This window comes from Sus scrofa, chromosome 5 (assembly GCF_000003025.6).
Source record: "Sus scrofa isolate TJ Tabasco breed Duroc chromosome 5, Sscrofa11.1, whole genome shotgun sequence".
Classification (NCBI taxonomy): domain Eukaryota; kingdom Metazoa; phylum Chordata; class Mammalia; order Artiodactyla; family Suidae; genus Sus; species Sus scrofa.
In genome coordinates, this window is record NC_010447.5 from 68,820,181 (window position 1) to 68,844,211 (window position 24,031).

The 24,031-nt window shown below is 58.6% G+C and overlaps 2 protein-coding genes across 3 annotated transcripts in view; one reads left to right on the top strand and one right to left on the bottom strand.

The window, feature by feature from the left end:
* The window catches only part of CACNA2D4 (calcium voltage-gated channel auxiliary subunit alpha2delta 4), a 94,306-nt gene that overhangs the window by 15,089 nt on the left and 55,186 nt on the right, over nt 1-24,031 (bottom strand). The window contains exons 23-24 of the mRNA XM_021092500.1: nt 22,363-22,490; nt 19,029-19,109 (exon numbers count right to left, since the gene is read on the bottom strand). Coding sequence (XP_020948159.1) covers nt 19,029-19,109; nt 22,363-22,490 — 209 coding nt within the window. The remainder of the gene's footprint in view (nt 1-19,028; nt 19,110-22,362; nt 22,491-24,031) is intronic.
* LRTM2 (leucine rich repeats and transmembrane domains 2) lies at nt 1,635-16,338 on the top strand. 2 transcript variants are annotated; one of them, XM_013997908.2, is made up of 6 exons: nt 1,635-2,362; nt 2,658-2,726; nt 8,339-8,485; nt 8,914-9,047; nt 11,014-11,604; nt 14,196-16,338. In XM_013997908.2, exons 4-6 carry the CDS (start codon nt 8,981-8,983, stop codon nt 14,648-14,650), a joined length of 1,113 nt encoding a protein of 370 aa, XP_013853362.1. In that variant the 5' UTR covers nt 1,635-2,362; nt 2,658-2,726; nt 8,339-8,485; nt 8,914-8,980; the 3' UTR covers nt 14,651-16,338. The 2 variants fall into 2 exon arrangements, with proteins under 2 accessions (XP_013853362.1, XP_020948158.1); XM_021092499.1 differs by lacking the exon at nt 1,635-2,362 and having other exon boundaries at nt 2,369-2,726; nt 8,952-9,047.

Here is a 24,031-nt window from a genome sequence, read left to right on the forward strand (position 1 = left end):
CCAGGAGCACCTGCAACAGCCTGATGGATGAGGAGCCTCGGCCCCTTCCTCCTCCCCAGCCTGGCCTGTCCCCATCTCTGGGCCACCTCCCGCCTTCCCTCTGGCCTTCTTCCTGCAAAGCAGCTTTTCTTGAAGATCTGTTGGGCTGGCAGACAAAGAGCCTCGATAAGGCCACAGGCGGCAGACAGCTTATCAAGATGCACCTCTTTGCTCTGCACCCCGGCTGTCACCTCCGTGTGGCTTTGTCATCACAGACGGCAAAACAAAACAGCTATGCACACAGAGAAACCCTCCCTGTCAGGGCTGGGACTGGGGGTCAGAAATGCTGTCTTGCCCCTTGCTCTCCTATGGACCTGGTCCTTGGAACCCAGCTTCAGCCTGTGCTGACCTGGGTGGAGGGCTTCTAGGTCAGCTCAGGCCCATTCTTTAAGGACAAGCTGGGCAGCCGGTGCTCAGGGACCCCGGAGACGTTTAAGATCCCTCCTCCAGATTACAGGGCGGTGGGGCTGGGGCGTTAACCGCTAATGGCAGCTCAGCAAGCAGCCTCCGAGACTAGCCTCTGGGCCTTGACATCCGGGCTAGGCTTTCTTCCTGCCCATTCCTTACCCAGCGAGGTGAGGCAGACCCTTTCCCAGAAGACCCCCCACTGTAGGAAAGGGGTGACCCACTCACAGATAGCTGCCATGCGTCCTGTGATTGGGGTCACAGAAAGTCCAGCCAGGGACTAGCCAGGGAAAGCACACCCGGGAGGTGCATCCTGGTCAAGTGTTTAAGGCGAAGGTCCAGACGCAGGGCAGGACACGGCTCTCCTGCATGGGGGGTGGAGGTGGGGAGTGTGCATAGGGCTGGTGGGTGCCCATGACGGGGGTGGGGTGGGAGGCAGGGAACCCCGCCAGAGGTAAAGCTGCTCTTCTTCCTGGGCCCTTAGCTGCTGTGTCCCCTGGCAGAGCCAGAGCAGACAGAAAGGTGGGTGTGGGAGCTTCCTGGGTCAAGGGTATTTCTCAGTCTGCCCCCAGGGCTGACCATGGACCCCGGGAAAGCATGTAAAAGGGAAGAGAGGGATGCTGGGCTATTGAGTCTGGCTGTCAGGCAGGGTTTTTTTTTTTTTTTTTTTTTTTTTTTTTTTTTTTTTTATCTTTTTGCCATTTCTTGGGCTGCTCCTGCAGCATATGGAGGTTCCCAGGCTAGGAGTTGAATCGGACCTGTAGCCACCAGCCTATGCCAGAACCATAGCAATTCGGGATCTGAGCCGCATCTGCAAGCTACACCACAGCTCACGGCAACGCCAGATCCTTAATCCACTGAGCAAGGCCAGGGATTGAACCCGCAACCTCATGGTTCCTAGTCGGATTCGTTGACCACTGAGCCACGACAGGATCTCCAGGCAGGTTTTAAGAGATGCCAGGAAGGGGAGTTCCTGCTGTGGCATAGCAAAAATGAATCTGACTAGTATCCATGAAGATGCAGGTTCAATACCTGGCCTCTTTCAGTCGGGGATCTGGCATTGCCATGAGCAATGCTGCCAGTGTGGCTCAGATCCTGCATTGCTATGGCTGTGGCATATGCAGCTGCTATAGCTGCAATTTGAACCCTAGCCTGGGGAAAAAAAAAAAAAAAAAAAAAAGATGCCAGGAAGGCCACCTGGGTCCAGCCCCGACAGGCTCATCCCCTGACTTGGTCACTGGCTTCCTTTCCTTCGGATTACACTTGCCTCCCCCTTGGAATACGGACTTCTCCAACTCCTTTGTCCTGATTGGCTGGTAAAGAAAGAGGCCTCTGAGTTCTTGATACCAGTCTCTCCCCTTCCCTGGCCCCATCTAGCCAGGAGCCTGTGGAAGCCTAGCCTGGGGAGGTGGGGCTGGGATTGCCCCCCAGACCTCTGGTTCACCCCTGCATCAGTAGACAACCTGCCCCACAGGCCCTGGCTAGCCTTTTGCATTTCCCTCCCCCAGCAGCCCTGGTCTGGGGTCACTGAGGCTCAGTAACCTCTGTATGACAGGGTGACACTGGCTTTAAGTGTCCTGGGGCCCGTTCCAGGAGGCCCACTAAGCAGATGAGCCCCCATGTGTCCCTCCAGGCACCCCCTTCCGGAATAAGCCGCCTTCTGACCAAGAGCAGGGTCCAGCTTTCCTTTCCTGCCGGCAGGGTGGGAGCTACTGCCCTACCTCTGAGCAGGATGCAGACTCAGCTTCCAGGGCCTCTGGGCCCTGGGGAAGGGGAGAGGGGAGAGCCAGAGGAGGTGCCAAGCAGCGGGGCAGGGAGAACCTGCGGAGGCGGGGAGGGAAGATGGGGGCCCGGGAACAGCCCTCCCCCTCGGAGTTTCGCCCTTGAAATGGTAGCGTTTCGAGGGTGAGCGCCTCCGGTATGTATGCGCCCGCCTTCCCGTGTGCGCGCCTGTCGCTGTCATCACGGATGTTCCCCCTGCTGTCACTCCGCTGCTCTCTGCTCCGCACACGCGCTCCCCCGCCCCGCCTGCCCCTTTCGACTCCCTCGTCCCTCCCTCTCCTCCTCCGTGTGTTATTGACCCGGCAGCCCCATCCCCTCAGCGGAGGTGGCCGCGGGCGTTCCTCCCGCCGGTGCTTTGCTTGCCGGTCCTGCGGGGGTATCCGGGACTCGGCCGCTGCGTTCTGCTCGGCAGGGCTGTCTGATTTCTCTAGGAATCCTAGGAGGGGCTCGCTGGACGGCTCAGAGTGACTTGATTCAAGGAGCTTGTGGGGGTGAAGAAGGTGAGTGTGTGTGCTTGGTGGGGGCCCGGGGACCGGGTTCGGGGACTGGGCCATATTCCCTGGGCTCCCTGCCTGCAAAGACAGCTGCTGTGGCCTCCTGCCCCCTGGGGAAGGGGCGATTGCTGGGGCTGGGGCAAAGCTCAGTACCGGACCTCTGGGGTGCAGAAGGGCACAGGCCACTCTGACCTCCTGGTGCTGGGGACAGGAGCTGGGGTTCTGCTGGGGAAGGAGAGGGGGGATGAGGCAGTGCCAGTGCCAGATGACAGGCCCGGTGGCATAGAAACCAGTCCCTGCAGCATGGGGAGCGCCAGCCAACAGCCCTGTGCCTCCTGCATGCCCAGCTCCGCATAGATAGCCCCAGAAACTTGGGTGCCATGGGAAAGGGGGTGCTGGTGACAGGGCTGGCACAGAGGATGCCTGTGGGTCTGGGTGGCTGGGAGACTGATGTCAGAGGACCTTGGGGTGCCAACGGTTCTCTTACAGGATGCCCTCAGCATGGAGTGCTGGCCTCTAGAAGGCTGTCCTTGGGCTGGGGCACAGAGAAGCCTCCCCAGCTGGACCCAAGTGCCTGCGGCTCTGGTGGAGCCTCCCTGGGGGGGCGTGGCTGGCAGTGGACCTGGGACAACAGCTTCACAGCCCTTCCTCTCATACTTCACTGAGGCTCCCAGCTCTGCTCCCAGCCAGCCCAGGCCCACTGGGGGTAAGGGAACCAGGCTGGGGCTGAGGCACCCGGGCTGCACACCCCCTCTACCTATAGAGGGGTCAGGAAGCCTTGCGGGTGGTGGACTCAGCTTAGGAGCATGTGGGATGCAGCCGGGCACACTGGCTTGGTTGTGCAGGCTGGAGCAGGACAATGCAGGACATAGGAGGTCTGACCAGAAGTCCCGACCCCCTTGCTCACTCCCAGGGGGCTCTCTGTCCTCTCTTTGACCAGCTCGGTCCACTGGTCGGGAGTGGGTGGTGGGGAGGCTGGCACCTGGCTGTCAGGGCGCATTGGGCATCTCCTGGTCTGATTCAGATTGACACGGGGCAGCTTAGATAACTGCATGGGCTGGGGGAGGGGGCAGGCTGAGCACGTGAGATGGGCGGGGGAGTCCAGCCGGAGGGAAACCCGCAGCGGCGTCCCCCCTCCCCATGGGCACAGGCTGCCAAGAGAGGGAGACCAGGGAAGCCAGCCGGAGGCAGAAGGAGGGGGGTAGGCTTCTTAAGCAACTGATCTGGTTCCTCTGGGGGCTGCCTGAAAGCTGCAACTGGGGCCAGGATGAGCAAACCCTGCCCCCCCGTTTGTTTCCAGGCTCCAAAGCTGAGGGGTGCACGGAGGGGGTTGGTGAGGGTTGGGTGCACGGGGAGCAGAGGGGAGGTGGGGGGAAGGAGGCCTTTCCCTCCTTCTCCACAGATCAGGCTCCTCTGCCCACCTGTGGGGGGCTGCCCCCCCGCCCCCCGCAGGCCAGGCACCTGAGGAGTGACTCCAGGGCTCTGCTGTTCCCCTCCCAGAAGGTCTGATTGGGATGCGGAATATCGACAAGGAAACAGGCTGCAGGAAGCGGGGCTGAGAATGGGGCACACGTTTAAAAATGAACCAGGAGGTTTGTCTGTTCCAAGTACAAATATAGAGATTTAAAAAAACCTGTTTCCGTGCTGTCTGGGCAGTGTGTGTTAGGGGGTGACAGGCAGGGAGGAAACGGGAAAGGGCCTAGATGGCCAGGCTGGTGGCAGGTGGAACTCAGCCCCGCCCCGCTGCCCAGGTGCCTCTCAAGACCCTGCCCTTGAAGCCCCAAGCACTGGCCCCGTCTTGGCCCTGCCTGTCACTAGCCTGTGACTTTCACCCCTCTGCAGAATGATGGGTTCGGAGGCCTTGTCCTGAGGAGGGACCCCTGACCAGAGGGAGGTTCCAGGGGAGCCGGCATGCTATCCCAGGAGGTGGGAGTCCCAGGTCCAGGCACAGTGGGCACTAACGGCCATGGGCTTGGACACTGACTTGGGAGCATAGATATGTTTGAGCAGCATCAGAGGAGCTTGGACACCAGGCCATGTAGGTTTCCTGGAAGTTTCTGGCTGGAGACTGAGCCAAACTTGCCTGGAGGAGGAGTGGGGGGAAGCCCAGAGAGGTCAGGGCACCCCCTAACCCGGGCATCTGCTGGGGCCAGAGCATGGCAGGTTGCTCCTCCCAGGGCCAGGCGAGAGCTTGGTGGGGAAGTGGCTCCTGCCCCTGCCCCCACCCTCTAGTCTGCATGGGAGGCTGCACCCCCCCACCCAGCTTGGCAGGGACACGTGGGCCCTCCTGCTCCCGCCGCTGCCTGCTGCTCCCTCACCGCCACCCCAGCCCCAGCTTCCCTGGAGCTCACAGCCCACCTCCTCACCTCTGCACACAACCCCAACCAGAGGGCTTTTAGAAGGCACCCGCTGCTCCCCAGGAAGACTTCTGCCTCCCAGGACCCTGCCCACTACATCTGTGGCATCACCGGGTTTGATAAGAACACCTGTCTCTGGGGGGCTGCAGTGAGACAGGACCAGGAAATGCTGAGTGAATGAATGAAGCTGCATCCCTTTCCCTGCCCCTTCCTTCCTGTACCAGGAAGCCTCTATGTGCAAGCAGATCAGGGCAGAAGAGGCCTGGAGGCCTGAAAGGGCAGCTGAGTTAGTAGCTTTGTCCCCAGGCCATCCAGGCCCGAGGCTGTGTTTTTCCATGGCATGAATCTCCTGGGCCTCAGTTTCCCTATCTGCAAAATGGTGTTAGTACTTCCAACCCCAGAGAGTTGTTAGGGGACGGAGAATCACATGCAGGTGCTTGTGGCCATGGCAATGGCTCCTTGCCAGACAGAACCTTCCTGCAGAAGGTGATGCTGTCAGTGCTGCCTCCCATCCCCTTTGCCCAGGCCCCTGCCATCCCCCGCTGCCTCCCCAGAGGTGCCAGGGTCCGCAAGGAGAGAGGGGACCCAGCCCAGAGCTGCTTACACTTGACCACGTGCATGAATTGCCTGGCGTCTTGTTAAGAGGCAGAGTCCAACCCAGTCGGCCAGGGGTGGGTCTAGGAAGTTCTCTGGTAAGGCTGGTGCTGCAGGTCCATGGACCAGGCTTGAGTAGCAGAGGACTGGAGCACAGAGCCCGTGTTTCTTTCTGGCAGCAGGGTGGCGGGTGGGGGGGTACTTGGCCGCCTTTAGCTCCTAAGCCCCACCCTCCCTCCACCCTGATTCTCTGAGCAGAGCCAAGTGAAGGAGGCTGGGGGCCCTGTGGGATCTGTTCTTCCTGGGGCTGGGACAGAAGTGCCCATGAAGCTGTGGGTCTTGGAGCCCAGAGATCCCACCTACCCCAACTCACTCTGTTGCTGATTCTCTACCCTGGGTGGGGACTTCCCTCCTAGACGTGGTAATTTATTCTAGCAGCGGCCAGCGCCTGCCATAGCAGCCACACTCCCAGCTTTCTATGTAGGTCACCCCTTTCCTCAAGAGGCTGGTGCTTCTGGGGGTGGAAGGGGGTCCCTTGGTTAGAGGTGGGCTGAAGGGCAGAGGCCTGGGAGCTTGGATGTGCTGGTTCCATATCCCCTCAGGGGCTCTTCCCAGGAGCACAGGTTATGTCTCCCTGGACTGGGGGGCCTTGTTTTTGTCATGTTTCTCCAGAGACCCCTGGGTTGTCAGTGTTCCATCCCCTGCAAATGATGGCTCTGGCATCATTTGAGGCTGGGAGTGGGGTGTCAGGACCTGCATTCCAGGGCACCATCTCCACGGACTGGTGCTCACTCTAGTGGTGACACAAAGGCTAGGGATGGGTAGTGGGGTGGGAAAGCGGGGTGGGGGGAGCTCAGGTGGAAACAGGACTCAGGCTTGGAGGAGAGGTTCTCTGCCACCTATCTCCCCAGAGGCAGCTGGAAAGAGCAGGAGGGATGCTGTGTTGCAAGTCCAGCCCCATATGGGTCTGAGTCTGGAAAGGGTCCTGGGTCAGGGGTGGTCTGCTAGGGGCTTCTCTGGACCCTGGTCCTAGGCTGGAGGTCCCCCTGGGCATCTGTCTAATGGGGGCATTTGGGAACTGCCTGAGTGATGGCATCTGAGAAGTGCTGGAGGACTGCCAGCCTGCTGCATGTGCGCATGTGTGTGAGTGTGCCCGCATGGGCCTGGCTGCACGGCTCCCTGGGGGGGGGGTGTCTGCACCACGTGTTGTGTTGGGAGCCTGTGTGTGCACGCGGCTTAGTCCCACATACGTGCCTCCCCCCAGGGGCCATTGCTGGGGGACAGTCACCAGGGAGCGGGCCTGACATGCTGGTTTTCTCTGAGACTGGGCTGCCCGATAGCGTGTGGGTGCTGCAAGCTGCTGACCTGGGGTCCTCGCCGGCAGGAGGAACAAGGGAGTGTGGCGAGGGTCGGGGCCCAGGGGCACGGAGAGGGTACATCCTGTCCTCTGTGATGGAGGTCCGGGAGGCCGTGTGAGCGCTTCCCACGGTGACCTCCGTGTGATGGCTGCTGGCCCAGGGCAAGCTCAGGAACAGAGAAACCAACCCAGGTGTGAGGTTTGGGGGCCAGGAAAGAGGCCACTCAGATGTGCTGTAAGCTGCTGACCCTTCCCTGTGGAGGACACTTCCCCACGCCTCTCTGCGGCTCAAGCCCTAGCTCAGAGCATCACTTAGGCTGTCTTTCAAGGTGATGTGTCCCAATTCAGCAAGTGTTAGCCGTCCTCCCTTGATTAGACTGAGCTTCAGGGAGGACAATGTGTTGTGGTCTCACCTTCAGAGATAAGGAAACTGAGGCCCAGAGAGTGTGCATGCTTTGTTTAAGTTGCACAGTGTGGGAGTGGCCAGACAGGGATTGGGTGGCTAAGACAAGGAGGCGTGGTGGGCCTGGCCCTGGAAAGGTGGCTGAAGAAGACCCCCTGGGTTCCTCTGCCCCTCAGCCCAGGGCCCCTGATCCATCCCAAAGGCGCATGGGACCATGCAGCTCCCCTTACCCCATGTCTGAGCCCAGTGCTACGGCTCTGCAGCCCCTGCAAGGCTGTGAGTGCTCCAGAAGGGGAGGCAAAGCCCATAGCAACAGACAGTCCCCCCCTTCCTGAGCAGGCGCCCTTGCTGGGCACAGCTGAGGCCCGGGGCTGCTGTGCTCTGACCGGCCTGGCAGTGGCAGTGCCCGCCCAGAGGCAGCTCAGCAGCTGTGGGGGAGGAGGCGGGAGAGGCCCCTTCTGCCAGAGGGAAACCCTGCTGGATGCTGAGATTCCAGGGCGAGTGGAGCCCCCAGCAGCTCCTCCCACCTCCTCAGCGTCTGCTCTGCTCTGCCATTGGCTCCTGGGCTCCCAGAATTAAACCGGCTGTGGGAGGGGGAGCGGGAGGCCGCAGCCAGGAGTCACCAGGACCAATGTGGCAACAGGAAAGGGCTTCTGCACCCTTGGGAGCAGGGGGCAGGCCAGCGCTGTCCTCCCTGCCGGGCCTGCAGGTCAGCCCACAGATCTCTTTCCCATCCCTGTGCTGAGCCCTTGGCCCCTCTGCAAGGAAGAGGGACCAGGGGTCAGCCGGTGCTATTGGGCTGGGGTTGGGCAGGACACCTGGGGAGGGGAGTGCCCCTGTGTGACCCTGGACCTGCTCAGCCCTGTTCTGCAACCTCATGCTGCCCTGTCTTGTCTCTGATGAGCAGCCCAAGCCTCCAAGCCGACCTGCCACGGAAGACGGAACCGGGAGGGGTCGCCGGGGGCTTCCCTGCAGCAAGAGTGGGGCCTGGGCCTCCCTGTACCCGACAGCTGCCCCGTGTGGGACCTGGACCCCTCCTCCTACTGGGGCCATGGTAAGAGGGCAGTGGGGTGGGGGGGTCTCGCTCTTGGTTCAGCACCTGGGGGCACCTGGCATGTGGGGACAGCTCAGCCTTGGAAGCGGCTGCATGCTTCAAAAACAGTTGAGAGAGACAAGAAGAAGCAGACACAAGCTGGGGTGGGGTGGGGACAGGGGACAAGGCTCCTGCATCTCTCAGCCCAGAGCTCAGTGCTGTACCGCCCTTGGGCTCCGGCAGTACCCCTGTCCCTCCATGAATCCTCGCTTATGGAGGGAGGCTGAGTTCCTGGCCTCTCCACCCCCTCGCCCCCCTCCTTCCCCTACCAGGAAATCATAGCCCAGAGGAAAGCAGAGCAGTGTAAAGAGACACCGGCCCCTCCCTGACCCCCAGGGCTGGACAGGCCTGGATGCCTGCTTCTGCTCAGCACTCTCCTTCTCTCTCAGGACTGACCAGGGGACGAGGGGCTCCTCTCTCCCCACAGGTGCAGGGCCTGAGACCCGTGCAGCCATCATGCTGGCCCCAGGCAGCAGCCCTAAGCCGAGGACCAGGCTTGTCCTGCAGTGGAAGCCAATCTCCTGTGAGTGGACTCGGGGGCTGGGCAGGGAGGCAGGGATGATCTGGGACCGGCCCCACCCCACCCCCCACGGTCCTGCCCGTGGTACCAGGGAAGAGAGCTGAGGTGGGCGGGTCAGGAGCTGGAGGTCTGTCTGTCCCCAGCAGCCCCACCCCGAGCACTGTCTCTCTAGCCCTGCCTTGGCTGTCAGCTGGATGTGCCCGGAGACCCCTCTTATGGCTCAGCTCCCCAACTCTGAGGCAGAGGGAACGAGTGGGCTGTGGGGGCGCCCTGCTGGAAGGGAGCTTAGGGATGGGGTCCAGCCTTCCTGCACATGGGGAAACTGAGGCCGCCTACTTCCCGCAAGGAAACCCTGAGTTGTCTGGGTGAAGGAAGCCCTGAGAATTCTCTGCGTGTGGGGAAAGGACAGGGCTGGCCCAGCGACAGGGCAAGAGGGAAGATGGTCCTGGGATGTCCCCGCTCCCCACTTCTGCCCTGCGATGCCTCCGCCCCACAACACAAGCGGCCTGAATTATTCACTGTCAGTGCGGCTGGTCCCCGAGGAACACAGCTCCCCTTTCAACCTCCTTCTAGAATCATTCAACACCTCGAAGTACAGGGTTATGTTTTCTTGTCACTAGAGCTTGAACACCAGCCTGAATTTCTCAGGGAGCGGGGGGAGGGGAGTGGCCTCGGGTTAGATTGCTCTTTTTGAGAGGGAGGCTGTGGATGGGTTGAATTTTTTTCTGGGAAAAGTGACGTCTGAGGAATGTTGACCTTCAAATGGCACTGTGTGGCAGGGAATCATATGGGCAGGCAGACAGCTCAGAGGGTAAGAGGTCCAGCAGGTGGCCCCAGGTGGCCATGACTGTGCTCGTTTCCCTCGAGAACAAAGAGGCTCCAGTGTCAGCCTGGCCGGGTGCCTCTCAGGTGTCACAGATCTTCCGGGGGAGGGGGGAGGATGTGGGGGGGACTGTCCCATCCCGTTCCCTCAGGCTCTGCCTTCTAGGACACCAGATACCAGACCCAAGACCGTCCCCTCTAGGCACCTGGTCAGGCAGCTGCTGCCCCTCTGGGTGGAGCCGGGTGGCCAAAGCTGGACTGAACTTGTCCATCACTCCTCAGCTGGGCCTTTCCTCCCTTCCCCTTCCACGGTGACACCCAGGAGGGCAGTTACGGGGGCTGTGTGGTCACTCTTAGTACGTGGAACACGGAATGAGTTGCCTTGAGGGGACTTACTTTCCTAGCACCCCTCACCCTGCTGCCCTTCCTCCTCAGAGGGCCCTGGGCAAATGTGGCTTGCTGTCAGCAGACCCATCCTGTAGGAACTGGGCCCATGCACCAGTCTAAGGGCAGGATGGCTGTAGAGTGAGGACAGATGTGGGATGTGTCCCTAGCCCATGGTTTGTCTGGAACTGAGCATCTCACTCACATTTCCACGGGGGTCTCTGGGTGGGACCCTGGTGGGCCAGAGCTCCCATTCTCACACTGAGTCACTGGCCCATCTTGGAGGTGGGATTTGTGCAGACCTGGGGGGTTGTGGGGAGGGTCTGGTACCCCTTTGCACATGCATCCCAGCCCCTCCCATGCATGGCCCTCAGCCCAGTGCAGCTCCAGGTTGGGTGGGGGGGTGGCAAGGAGCAGCCATAATATCTGGAAAGAAAACCCTTCCGGGACAGAAGCCCTGAGAAAGGAAGGTGCAGGGACCCCCTGACATCCTCAGACCCTCTGTTGTGTCCACAGCTGTGGTGTCGGGGGTGCCCAGACTCCCAGGGAGATGCTCTGGGCTGAATCCCAGCACCCTGCAGTGTCCCTTCACGTGGAAGGGCTGTGGGTCTGTTAGTTCTTTTATGTGGTGAGGAAATGCTTCTGCTTCTGCACCAGCTGTGGTTGGGCCTATGGAGCTGAGCCCAGGGCTGTGCAGTGAGAACCACACAGGAGGGAAAGCAGCGGGGGCACTGACCTGAGTTCCTTCCTCCACCTGCCCCAGGGCTCACCTACTGGATCGCTCTGTGTGCAGCCGAGGCCCTCCCTGCCTGCCCCTTCTCCTGCTCCTGTGATAGCCGCAGCCTGGAGGTGGACTGCAGCGGCTTGGGCCTCACTGTGGTGCCCCCAGACGTGCCGGCCGCCACACGCACCCTCCTGCTCCAGAACAACAGGCTGAGCTCCCTGCCAAGCTGGGCCTTCGCCAACCTGTCCAGTCTGCAGCGGCTGGACCTCTCCAACAACTTCCTGGATCGGCTGCCCCGTGCTGCCTTCGGGGACCTGGCCAACCTAACAGAGCTGCAGCTGCGCAACAACAGCCTCCGGGCCCTGGACCCTGAGTTGCTGCGGCACCTGCCGCGGCTGCGCCACCTCGACCTATCCCTCAATGGCCTGGCTCGCCTGCCACCTGGCCTCTTCGACGGGCTCCCGGCCCTGCGCTCCCTGTCGCTGCGCGCCAACCGCCTGCAGAGCCTGGACCGGCTGACCTTTGAGCCCCTGGCCAGCCTGCAGCTGCTGCAGGTCGGGGACAACCCCTGGGAGTGTGACTGCCACCTGCGGGACTTCAAGCACTGGCTGGAGTGGTTCTCCTACCGAGGTGAGCTCTGCCTACGGCTTCCTGGGGCGGGTGGGGGAGGAGGGAGCAGTGGGCGGAGGGGCCGGGCTACCCCCTCTCTTCCCAGCCTCCTTTTCAGACTGACTCACTGCAACTTGCTCACTTTTGTAGGTTTCAGGATGGACCTAAAAACACAGTTTAATTTTCCTCTGCCTCTGGGCTTCCCTTGGCACGGCAGCAGGAGGAAGAATAAAAGCACTCTTGCTCTTCTGACTAATGCAGCCATTTCTTAAATACCCACAGTTGTGGGAGGGTGCAAGAGAATTCAAATCCATAAATGAAACCACATTTCATTTTGATGATGATCACAATTCCTCCCAAGAAGTTTTGTTATCAAAGCTTTTACTAAAGGGAGTTCCCATCATGGCACAGCGGAAACAAATCCAACTGGGAACAATGAGGTTGCGGGTTTGATCCCTGGCCTTGCTTAGTGGGTTAAGGATCTGGCATTGCCATGAGCTGTGGTGTGGGTCACAGTAGCTGCTCAGATCTGGCATTGCTGTGGCTGTGGTGTAGGCCGGCAGCAACAGCTCTGATTAGACCCTGAGCCTGGGAACCTCCGTGTGCTTCGGGTGCAGCCCTAAAAGGACAAAGGACCAAAAAAAGAAAGCTTTTACTAAGAAGCCAAATGCCTTTGGTTTCACATTGTTAACTCCCTGTGTTAACCTGGGAAAGTTCTATAACGATCTTCGAAATGATTAAGTAAAGTGGACAAGGAGGGCAAAGAAGTAAGCCTGCTGGTTAAAAGGGCCAGATCTGGGTTTGCTTTGTGGCTCTGCCACTTACTAGCTGTGTGATCTTGAGAAAGTTGATTAACCTTTCTGTGCTCTGCCCTCATCTGTGAAATGCGGCAAACAGCAATAGCTATCTCAGAGAATCTTTGTGCAGATTAAATAGGTAATGCATGGAAAGTGTCTGGGAGGGCTCAGCATAAAGTGAGTCCTCAATAAAACCTACTCATTTATATGCCCACTTGTGGGCAGTAGTCATGATATTAACCGGACTTAATTAGACACAGCTTAGTGCCCAGCACAAAGCTGGCACTCCATGAATGTTTGCTATACGAATGAAGTGACGTGAGAAGGGTGCTGATGCTGTCATCAGTCTTATGCCTTTGTTTCCACAATCTAATTATTTGCATGATATTCTCTTGTGTTAGTGAAAAACATTTTATAAATGATAAATTGCCTTAAAATGTTAGTTGCTGTGATAATTTCTCCCATTTTTGTGAGTGGGGAAATAATAATGAATACTTGCAGCGTTTCCAGTGTACAGATATCTTTCCATGTGCATTACTATTTGAACACTTAAAACAGCTGAGATGGCCATTCTTATTTACAGCCAAGAATCTCAAGACTCATCAGTGATGAAATAAGTAATTTGCACATGATGACAAAGCCAGGAGGGCGTCAGCCTCAGGGTTTTGGAGTTGGAAGACAGGGTTGCCTCTGTCAACACCGAGCTCCCACAGGTGCAAAGGCCCTGGACACACGTTCCTGGATGTAAGCCTTGTCACAGGCAGTCGGAGGGCCATGTGGATGTGTCCTCTGGGGACGTCCTTGGCCTTCCACATGGTCATCAGTCATCAGGAATTAAGGCCCATGGAAGGAGAATGTATGTTTTTAGGAACTTTTCACTATAGAGTTATTTGCAAACTTGCACTTCTCCAAAAATCCCCAGACCAAACCCAAATCAAAAACCTGGACTGTTTTCCTGAGCACCAGGAAAGATTGTAGTAGCTGGGCTGGGAACTGGTGGGGACCAAGGGGCAGGAGCCCAGGCCCTTTGGCAGGAGTGGGTGCCAGCACCTAGAGGTCAGGAAACTGGGAGAGGCCTGGACTTGACTCTGACCCCAGGGGGTATCTGGCAGCCCATTTCCCCCTTGTCCCACCTGTGTTCTGTATCCACTGCCCCCCAGGGCATGTCTGGCTTGGCTGTTGTGGTGAGCCTGTGCAGCCTTGGCTGCCCACATGCCCTCATTGGCACTAGCCCCTCCTCTGCCCTCAGGGTCCCCTCCCAGGATGCCTCTGCACTTGCAGGTGCTTGGCCGGGGTGCGGATGGGGCCACAGTTGCTTTTAAGGAGGAAAGTGCTCTCACCAGCCTCTTCTCTCCCTCCTCTCTGACTGCTGTCCTTTGTGTGAGGGGGAGGAGCCTGGAGGCATGAGACACCGTGGGAGAAGTGCCAGTGGAGGCTCAGGGCAAGGAGAGGTGGGGACTGCCATCTGGGCCAGGCTCCTGCACCTCCCGCCCTGAGCACCAGGGTGGTTTGACTCTGGGGAGCCTGCGAGGTGGAAATGTTTGTGTGCTTCTCTATGATGGGGATGCAGATGCAGTCCATTTATGAGGCTCCTGCACAGGTGAAGGGGTGTGATGCGTGTCCCTCGCCCCTGTGGCACTGGGCTGCATAAATGCTGGTCTCCCCTCCCCTCCCCTCCTCTTTTCTCTAGACACCATGACAGACGGCATTGCCGACAGAAATTAGACCTTCTGGGCCCTCTTTGCCAGGGTCAGGGGGTAGGGAGTGCTGGTTCTGGATGCCTGGTCAGCCCCGCTTTCTCTCTCCTGGATGCAGGGGGGCGCCTGGACCAGCTGGCCTGCACCCTGCCCAAGGAGCTGAGGGGGAAGGACATGCGTGTGGTCCCCATGGAGATGTTCAACTACTGTTCCCAGCTGGAGGACGAGAACAGCTCAGCCGGGCTGGAGGTCCCCGGGCCGCCCTGCACCAAGGCCAGCCTGGAGCCCGCCAAGCCCAAGCCAGGCCCCGAGCCTGAGCCCGAGCCCAGCACCGCCTGCCCCCAGAAGCAGAGGCCGCGGCCCGTGAGCGTGCGGCGGGCCATCGGCACGGTGATCATTGCGGGGGTGGTTTGTGGCATCGTCTGCATCATGATGGTGGTAGCCGCTGCCTATGGCTGCATCTACGCCTCCCTCATGGCCAAGTACCACAGGGAGCTCAAGAAGCGCCAGCCCCTGATGGGTGACCCTGAGGGTGAGCACGAGGACCAGAAGCAGATCTCCTCTGTGGCCTGAGAGCCCAGCAGGAGGTGGGGGAGAGCCCAGCCCACCTCCGTCTCTGTCCCTTTTCACTCTCTTCCCAGCCTGCCAGCAAATGGGCCAGTGTCTCCGTGAACTCCTAAGTGTCTGGAAGCCACCAGTGTGCTGACACTCCTCTCCAGGCCACCAAACCTCCAGACCTCCGGCAGAAAAGACTGTGTGCAAGCAGAGGCTCCTAGGCCAGACCCCTGTGCCCCTTTACCCAGGGTGTGGTCATAGCCTGGACGCTCCCCCCTCTGGCTTGACCCATCCCGTCTTCATTTGGGGGTGGGGAGGAAGGGGTGTGGGGGCCGGGTAGGTTCTGGGATTCTCTCCTAACTGGGAAGATGTTGGGTCCAGCTTTCAGATGCTGGTACTAATGTGCAGCCAGACTACCCCTGCCGTCTGCACCTGGCACGGTCAGCCCTGCTTTCTCCCTTGCTGACGCCTCAGTCCCTGCATCACTGGCCACACCGCCCTCGGATCACTGACCACTCTCACAAGCTCAGCGTCTTTCACACAGTCACACTGGGACACAGATTGTGGGACCCTGGCGGGGGGTGCAGAGCCATGCGTCCCTGGTCGTCTCCAGCCCTCAGACCACACAACCTGCTGCTTGTTTATGCAATCTTCTCCAGCCGATGGGAGAAACCCATACCCGCAACAAAGGATTCCTTTCAGATCCTCTCCAGAGGCCAAGGTAGTGCTGTGGATGAGACTACCCGTCACCATGGAAACCCGCTCACACCTCTCCTGCGGGGATGTCCAGGGACTCCAGCCCAGAGGCCTTGGCGCTGCAGCGCCCATGGATGGCAGCCTCCTGAGAGCCCACCACAGATCACTGGGCTTGTCCTCAGTGCCACCTAAGCACATCATCACTGCCAGGCCCCGTGGGGACCCCATCACATCCATGCCTGCAGCCTGCAGCCCAAGAGCTGTCGCCCTGTACCTCTCACCCTTCCACATCAGCATCTCCGGGCCCGTGACCTCGGGGGCAAGGACTGAGTCATGATCTGTGATGGACCCACCAACACATCCCACACAGACCACGGGAGCAGGGAAAGGACGCTCACGTTCTGCTCTGAGACATCAGTAATGGGGTCCCTTTTTCCCCCAGCATTTCGTCAGCTCAGTCTGCTTTCCCAGAGCCCTCTGTAGCACCTGGACTTGGGCCTGAACCAGAGCATGGGCCAGGGGTCCACCTGCTCTTTACCTGTGACCCACAGCAAAGGGGCAGAGACGGGGGGCAGGGCTGGGAAGGGGGCAGTGCAGGGTGAGGGTCACTCTCTCCTCTACGAGGGCTGCCCCTCCTGGTGACTGTGACCCTAGGGAGTCTTGGGTCCCTGGTCTCCCTCTGCAGGACACCAGTGTCCTCTTGGCTGCATCAGGCTGGTTTCTGGCTCTGGGACAAGGGTCTTGGGGGTGGCCTGCGGAGGCTGCCAGAACCCAAGTCTGAGGCAGGGCAGGGACAGAAAGACCAGGTACAAGCTGCCCACCAGGCTGGCCCAGTCTTCCTTCTTGCAGGTGCTGGCTGACAGCAGATCTGGGGGTTTTCTAAGGGGAGTGGGGAGAAGGCTGGCGTTGTCAATGGTGGTATCTTCAGCCTGAGATAGAAGATTTTTAAAGGCAAAATTATATTTCTGGTTTGTTGTTTCAGATGACCAATAAAGACTGTATTTTCCTATGTACTTCTTGGTTTCCTTGGGTGGGAGAGGTGTGGGCACCCCTTACACCCAGGCTGGTGCAGAGTCCTCAGCTTCCTAAGGCAGACGGAAACCTTGCCTGGGGCCTGGCCTTGGGGTACCGCTGGGAGGGTGGTGGAAGGTGAGGGCTGGGTTGTGGGGTAGGGGTGGGTGGGGGGTGTCTGGCTGTGTTCAGCCTCGGGCCCAGGTGGTAGCAGAGCACAGACACCAGTGCCTGCTCCCAGCTCTGCCTCTGGCGGGGCCGCTCTGTAATCAGAGCAGATGCAGCTGGGTACAAGGCCTACCTTTGTGCAGGGGACCCCGTGGCATGATGGGAGGCTCCCTGAGAGCCACACAGGGGATGAGGTCTCACCAGCCTCCAGGAGGTTGCTGGGTTTGCTGATGCGTGCAAGGAGCCTGTTTAACACCTCGAACTTTCCAGACTGATCTAGAGACAAGCTGACAACACTCTGGGTTTACAATACAACCCCTCCTAAGGGCTCAGCAGGCACAGAATAGAATTATGAACCAGAGGGCCAGGGCCAGGGCCAGGAGGGGAGTTGAGCCAGAGAGCAAGGCCTCTGGGTTTTCTTACCTGACTGGCCTCTGGCTGAACCGGCCTGGGCTACCTGGGTCACAGTCTTCAGAGACCAAGACAGAATTCCAGCCCACCCAGGAGCCCTGACTTGGGCAATGCCCCAGTGAGCCAGGAGCAGACCCCAGGCAGAAGAGAACATCAGGTCCCTGTTCCAGGGGTTCAGCTGGACCCTGGGCACCTTCCCAGCCTGCCGGGTCTGGATATATTCTGAGCGCACCATGATCTGAGGGCCACATGCATGTGGGCAGAGCTCCAAGGAGGGAGTAGGAGGCTCCAACCAGCAGGGCCTCTGCACATAGGCCTCTGTGCTGGGAAGTACACCTGTGGGTTACAGCCCCACCACCGCGATGCTTGGTGAGGTTCCCCAACCAAGACCCAGAGAGCATGAAGGACTAAAACTGGACCCTGATTAAAATGGTAGATTCCTAGAAGTTTTGCATAAACTGTTGATAAACACTTGCTTAGAGGTTAAACAGTCCTCCTCTCTCATCTGCCAGGCCCTAAGCTGCCCTTCCACCTCCTCGCCGGGCCCAGGCATAAACATGGACCATACAGCCCGCACGTCACATAGCACACTCACATGCATGCAGGAGGGAACTGCCAGGGCAGCACCCAAGATGCCTGTACCTCCCAGCGCTCCAGGCCCAGCTGGCGCAGGGTCGCGGAGGCTGAGCCATAGGCCAGGAAGAGGAAATTACAAAAGGACATCGAATAATTGAAATACCAAGGTCTCCAGTGCCTCATCCTTGTCCTGTCACATCCGAGCCCCCCAGAGCGTCAGAGCGATTGTCTGCAGTGAGTTAAACCAGAGGCACCAGGACACAGTTTCCATGGCAACCCCTCCTGGCTCTAATTCAGCGCGGAGTTAAAAATGATAGCAAATAATTGGAGGGTGCAGGGGAGTGTAGCCAGCAGCCTGACCTTACATGCCTTCTCTTTCGGGGGCTTTCAGGTGTGCGGGAACCGAGAAGGTCACATTGCGGAGGGAGCAGGTCCAGCACAGACTCACCCCAGGGCCGTGGAACCGTCTCTAGTGTCTGGGAATAGCAGGCCAGGCCAAGCACAGAAAGGTGACTGGGACGGCGAGAGGCCCTCCCTAGTGCTCAGGACACCAGTGACACACGTGTTTCCAACAACCAGACCAAGGGGTTTCCCTCCTGCCTTCACCCTGTCACGGACGGTGGCCTCGCCTGGGCAGCCTGCCTACCCAGACCTGCTCCTCGCCCTCACGCAGCCTGGGGAAGAAGGTTCAGAGTCCTGCCCACACCCCCATGGCTGCAGGGTCCCTCCACACACCAGGCACCCAGCCCAGAGCCCCCCATGACCCAGAGCCTGAGGACCACGCAGTTTCTCAGAACACAGCGGGGGCTGAGCTTAGAGGTCCAGGGCAGCACAGGGAGGCTCTACCACATAGCCCTCCAGCTCCGGGACGACTGGGTAGAGATGCCAAGAGGCTTCAAAGTTGGGGCAGCTTGTGGGGTCCACTGGGTGCTCTCATGGCTTTTGTGGCCAGTTGCAAAGCAGGTCATGAACCTGGGCTTTCAGGAGAGGTCATCTGAACTTATATTCCATCCTCATTAACTCTTAGCTGTGGGACTTTGGGCAAATAATGTTTCTGAGTCTCAGTTTCCCCATCTGTAAAATGAATCCAAACTAGATGGGCTTCATTGGGCCCCCTGAGGGCTGGATGGGAACATGTGAGAGAGCAGTAGGCAGGGGCTCAGACTTTAGGGCCTGGGTCAAGAGCCCAGCCCTCCCTTCAGTGGGACCCCAGAGCCCAAGGCAATGGAGGTGGAAATGCCATGCAGAGGGTGGGAAGGAGTCTGGGGCAGTCTCTGTCCTGTGTGACCTTGAGCAGTCCTCTCAGCCTCTCTTGGTTTCACTTTACTGCATGAATTCTGCTGGATCTAAAGTTTTACAGTTTTACAAAACGGCTCAGAGGCCTCCGTCCCCCTCAGCCCCACATTTCACCTGGGAAAATGCACAGCCACGGCACTGGCTCCGCAGACCACATGCAGGGGCCTCTTGCACCCCTGTACTTGTTCTTGACACTGACTCACAGTGGCCTGGCCTCTTGGCCTGGGGTGGCTCCTACCTGCAGCGATTGCTGTCCTCTCGTCCACGGTCACGGCAACAGCTGTGCTCACTGTCACTACCTCAGGCTCGCCCGGACTTTCTGGAGGAAACAATTGCCAAATCACTTTCTCAGCCCCCACCAGGGAGCCAGGTAAACCCCAGGCAAGGACATTCCTGAGCAAGCAGGGGCTGTCCGGGAAGGCTGCCTGTCACCATTAACCTCTTGTCTTGCTTCCTAGGTGCTCCTACGTGCCAGAGTCACCCACCTCTCCATGCTGAGCCGAAGCCAGCCAGGCCAGTGTACAGTGGCCCTGGCTGCCTGGACGGTGCAGCATGGTCAGGTCATGACAATGCGGGATTGCTCTACCTCAGGGGGCAGCAAATCTGTCTGCTTGTAGCTGCCTCGCTGGAGCTTGGCACCTGCCCGGGACCCACCCAGAAGGCTCGTATGGCATCAAGTGGCCCTTTTGAACAGCAGTCAGGCTGTGATCCAGCACGTGGTGCTGGCCGACCCTGAGTTGTCCTTGATCCATCGCATGAATCAGTGACACCATTATCCCCTTTGGGAAGCCAGACGCTGGGGCCTCACTGGGCACAGAAGGCTGGCTGGCATCTGACACATCCAAGGTGCCCCATAAACCCTGGTGGGCTCCATGTTGCTACCTGCTGTGTCTCTCCCTTGCTGACAGCTGGCCGCTGTGCTCTGGTGCCTGCCTGGAGGTGCTTTCTGGCCAGGTGCAGAATTTAGGTGGCAGTTTCAGCTCCGCATGAACATGGAGCTTTCTGGCTCCAAGGGGTGTCGACTAGGACATGTCCTCAGCCTCTTGATTTTATGGCCCTGGATTCGCTTTTCAACACACTTTTGTTTACGGGTCAAGTTCATCACTAAAAGTCCCAAGAAGGGGGCACGAATTTACCATGTGCTCTCTTGTTAGAACGTCTTTACATCAAATGTTGCTTGGGACAAACAGGTGACGAGACTCTTACAGTGTCACTTTAATGAAACTTAACCACTGGGCTTCTTGTATCTGCTCTTTTGCCAGATTACTCATCACGCCTTGCTGTAACCAGAATCTCACAGAAATCAAAAATTACTCTGATCCTAGGAACTGACACTACGGCCATCCTGGATTTTGGGAATGGTGAAGACACAAGGGACCACAGCACACACAGAAGCCAGCTTCCCCACCTCGTGCCTGGTGACCCCAGCAGTGTCCCTGGCCACAGGCTACTTGCTGGACAGACCTTCCATTGTGTGTGCACCCCAGGCTTAGAGGAACACCTGAGTGAAGGTGCAAGGCCCTAATGACATGGTCTCTGGGTATATCAGGGATCTTGGTGCTGGGTCACCAGGCAGCTACCTGGCCTAGCACCAGGATGGATGAGCAGGCCACTGGGGGTGGTGAGGCCGAGGGCTGGCCCAGGAAGGAGCGGTAGCTACAGGAGCAACAGGCCTGAGCTGCAGTGGCTTTGCTCTGTGCTGGCAGGTTTCTCAGCACCGACTGCAAAAGACAGCTCCACGTGGGCAGGGCTCGCCCACCAGGCCCTGGGTGGAGGGCCACAGAGTCAGCTTGCAGTAACCCCCTCCGCTTCCTCAGGGTCCCCTATTGAAATTGTTTTGTCTCTTTGGGGGAGAATAGAGCGTGCGGAGCTCTCGTGCTGGGGTTCCAGCTTCCCCTCTTCACCTGGCGCTCTGCTCCTACCCACCGCCCCTACCTCTGCCTCAAAAAGCTCCCCAGGAGGCCAAGCAGGTCCCAGTGACAGGCAGGCCCCAGGTATGGGATGGGCAGGAGGGAGCCCATCCCCAGAGTCAGGCCCTCACCCAGAGACCCTCCCAGGATCCCATGGTCTCTTCCTCTCCTGATGGTGCCAGGAAGGAGGAGCCGCCTGTGGGCTCAGGGGCCCATGTGGGAAGGGGTCTCTGGGGGTGTTTGGGGCAGGCACAGCCCCTTGCTGCCTGACCTGCAGAGAGGGAAGACCCCAACTGCAGAGGGCAGGCCGGGGCTCCAGCCTGGCCCTGAGCCCCTGGCCAAGCCTGAGATTCTCCCTGGGGAAGGAGAGGGCTGTACGTGCTGGGTGAGTGACATGTGGAAGGACCTTTGCACAGCACGTTAGAGATGCTCTGGTAGAAGACGGAGCATCTGGTGGAAGATGGAGCGGAGGCTTAGGCACAAGGCCAGGAAGACCTGCAGATGGCATGCGCTGCCTGCAGCTGCCAGGACCCTTGGACTGCACCACCCTTCCCTGCAGTCAGCTTAGGAGGATGGTTTTGCAGTAGGAGGGTCTGGGTGGGCAGGCCCTGGAGGGGAGGACAAGCCTTCATCCCAAATTGACTCCCAGCCTCTGCTTGTGGTGTCTACTCCTCCCCTCCTTGGCTCACTCCACCTGGATGGACAGGGACACTTTCCAGGCCCTCTTACCCCACTACACTGGACTCAGGACCTCCAGAGGTGACTCTTGAACCCCCTCTGGGGTCTTAAGTCTCTTTAAGTCTGAACAAAGAGAATGAGGATGTGTGCTCTCCCAGGTCTTTTCTGTCCTGAACATTTTGCAGTTTTCTTGGTGTCTGGCAATGCCACTTGCTGGGGCCATTTTTCACTGTGGGGGTGGGGGTGGGAGTTGGCGGCTACAGCTCTGAAACCCCTCCTGGCCCTTGGACTAGCCGGTGTGTGCTGGCTTGGTGCCCAAAGCCCAGTAAGGCTGCCTTCTTCACACTCTTGCAGCCGCAGGGCCTGGTAGCCATAAGGCACCAGTTATTGCCAGGAGCTCCAGGGGCGGGGGTGTTGGGGGCTGAGCCCAGTGCTTCTGCTCCTGGGAGATGCTGAGGGAGGGGTGACAAGTTGCTTCCTCTGCTTGGACTTGTCCAGCCCAGCAGTCCCCCATGGAATTAAGTCTGTTCCTTTTATCCCCCTGGCTTAAGCAACCCTCAGAAACACTCAGATGTTTAGAAATAGAGGACTCTTAATGATCAACTCTCCCAATATCCTCCTATATGGAATTTGGGCTAGAATCCAGCTCTTCCTGACTCTGGGGTCAAACCTTTCTCATGCATTCCAGCTGATTTTTTTTTTTTTTTTTTTTTTTTTTTTTTTTGTGGCTGTGCCCAGAACACGTGGAGATTCTGGGGTCAGGGATCAAACCTGAGCCACACCAGTGACAAGGCCGGATCCTTAACCCACTGAGGCTCCAGGGAACACACCAGGTGGATTTCTAAAGGCCATCATTGACTGCTGGCGAGGGAACGGAGTGTTCCAGCCAGAGTGCGGGGTGACAGACCCCCAGGTCGGGACATTCCTTCTTGTCTCCTGCTCCCATTTGCTGGTCCCCGTCCCGGAGCTCGCGGTGTGGATTACCTTGTCCTTCCACCGAGCGGAGGTTGAAGACCATGTTGCCTGGAGGCTGCTCGGCGGCCTGGCGGTACCACAGAGGGAAGTGGTCCAGGGTGAACATGCTGGCGTCATCTGCAGGAGTCAGGAACTGCCTGCAAGGAGAAAGTTCTAGCACCTCCCCCAGATCCAGGAGATCCTTCTTTCCTCTCTTCGTTCGTACAATGTCATCCTGGCTGGGCCCAGGGAGCGGCTCCCCTCTGCTTTGGTGGAGTTGTCGCAAGAAAAGATTAGCCCCTAAACTGCTGTTCCCCAGACAATGTTCCCAGTAGTTCCTGCCTTTTCCAGAATCAAATGCTGGGGCATCTGATAGTGCGTTGTAGCTAGGAGAGGTGGAGGGCCTGCGTTATGAAAGAGCCAGTTCATCTTTTGTAAACCCCTTGCTAGCAGGGTTTATTTATTTATTTTTTTTTTGGATGTAGCCTAATTTCTCTGTCAGGCTAATTAGCATGAGTGAGGGAGAAAACTGTCTAGTCACAGAGGGACATAAATTCCCCCAAAATGGTTACTTCAAAAGCTACTGTGTCTTGGCTTGAGAGGCAGTACCAGTCTTCCTTTTTTTGAGCAGCTCTACCTTGCTAATTATGGTTTTGCACTCCCTGGGCTCAACCCGCAGACAGAAGGGAGTGTTGGCCCAGAAGCAGAGTGGGAGGCAGGGAGAAGCTGGTGGGGGATTAAAAAAGTGACTGTGGATAACCCGCAGGTGGATAACTGAGGTTAGATTCTGGGAGTGCCTGGCTCATGGGTCTCAGGAGCCCGACTGCCTAGCTGTACCACCTGGGGCTGCAGGGTCCAGGTGCACTGGCCCCCTGGAGGTGTACAGTGCACACACGGCTATTCATGGCAGCTGGTTCATGAGTCAGGAAGGTCTATCTGTATCGCCTTCCCTCTTCCATTCTTGGAGCCTTGTGGAGGGGTGCAGGGGAATACAAGATCTTCCCCTCACTCTGCCTGGTGTGGTCTGCTGTCCAACCTCAGCTGCATGAAGACATGGACATGTGATTTTCCAAGTGGGAGAGGAGGTTTAAGGGATGGTGAGCTTGGGGAAGAAAGTTCCACGGGGCTCAAGGCCCTTGGGCGAATCTGTAGCTTCCCCACCGAATCTGGTTCATCTGAGTCACCTGCCATGTCTCTAACAGGGCAGAGGAAGGGTTGGCAGGCAGGATGCTCCCGCCCTCAGGGAGGTAGTTGGGGGAGAGGGAAGAACAACTTAATTCTCCTTCCCGGAAAGCCTCTGCTTCCTAGCAAGCGTGATCTGCCCAGAGTGTCAAGGTTGTGTGCTTGGATTTACAAAAGGGGTGGAAGGCAAGCACGGACAGGGGTGGGAGGGTCAGGTCTGTGCAGGAGCCCCCTTCCCCTTTGGCTGTTCTCCCACAGGTGCTCGGCGGCCCCACCTACTCGAGTCTCTTGGTCTGCAGAAGGCAGGTGGCTCTGCTCCTCAGCCCAGCTCCTCCCCGCCCCCTCCTCCCTTTGCTGCAGCACTGCGTGGGCCAATCCCTGGGCCCTGGGTGGAGTGGGATTCTCCCAGAATACAGGCTTTGCCAGGATCAAGGCTTCTCAGCCTTAGCACTACTGACGCTTGGGGTCAGATGACCATTGTGGGGCCATCGCAGGCAGTGTGGGATGTTTAGTGGCA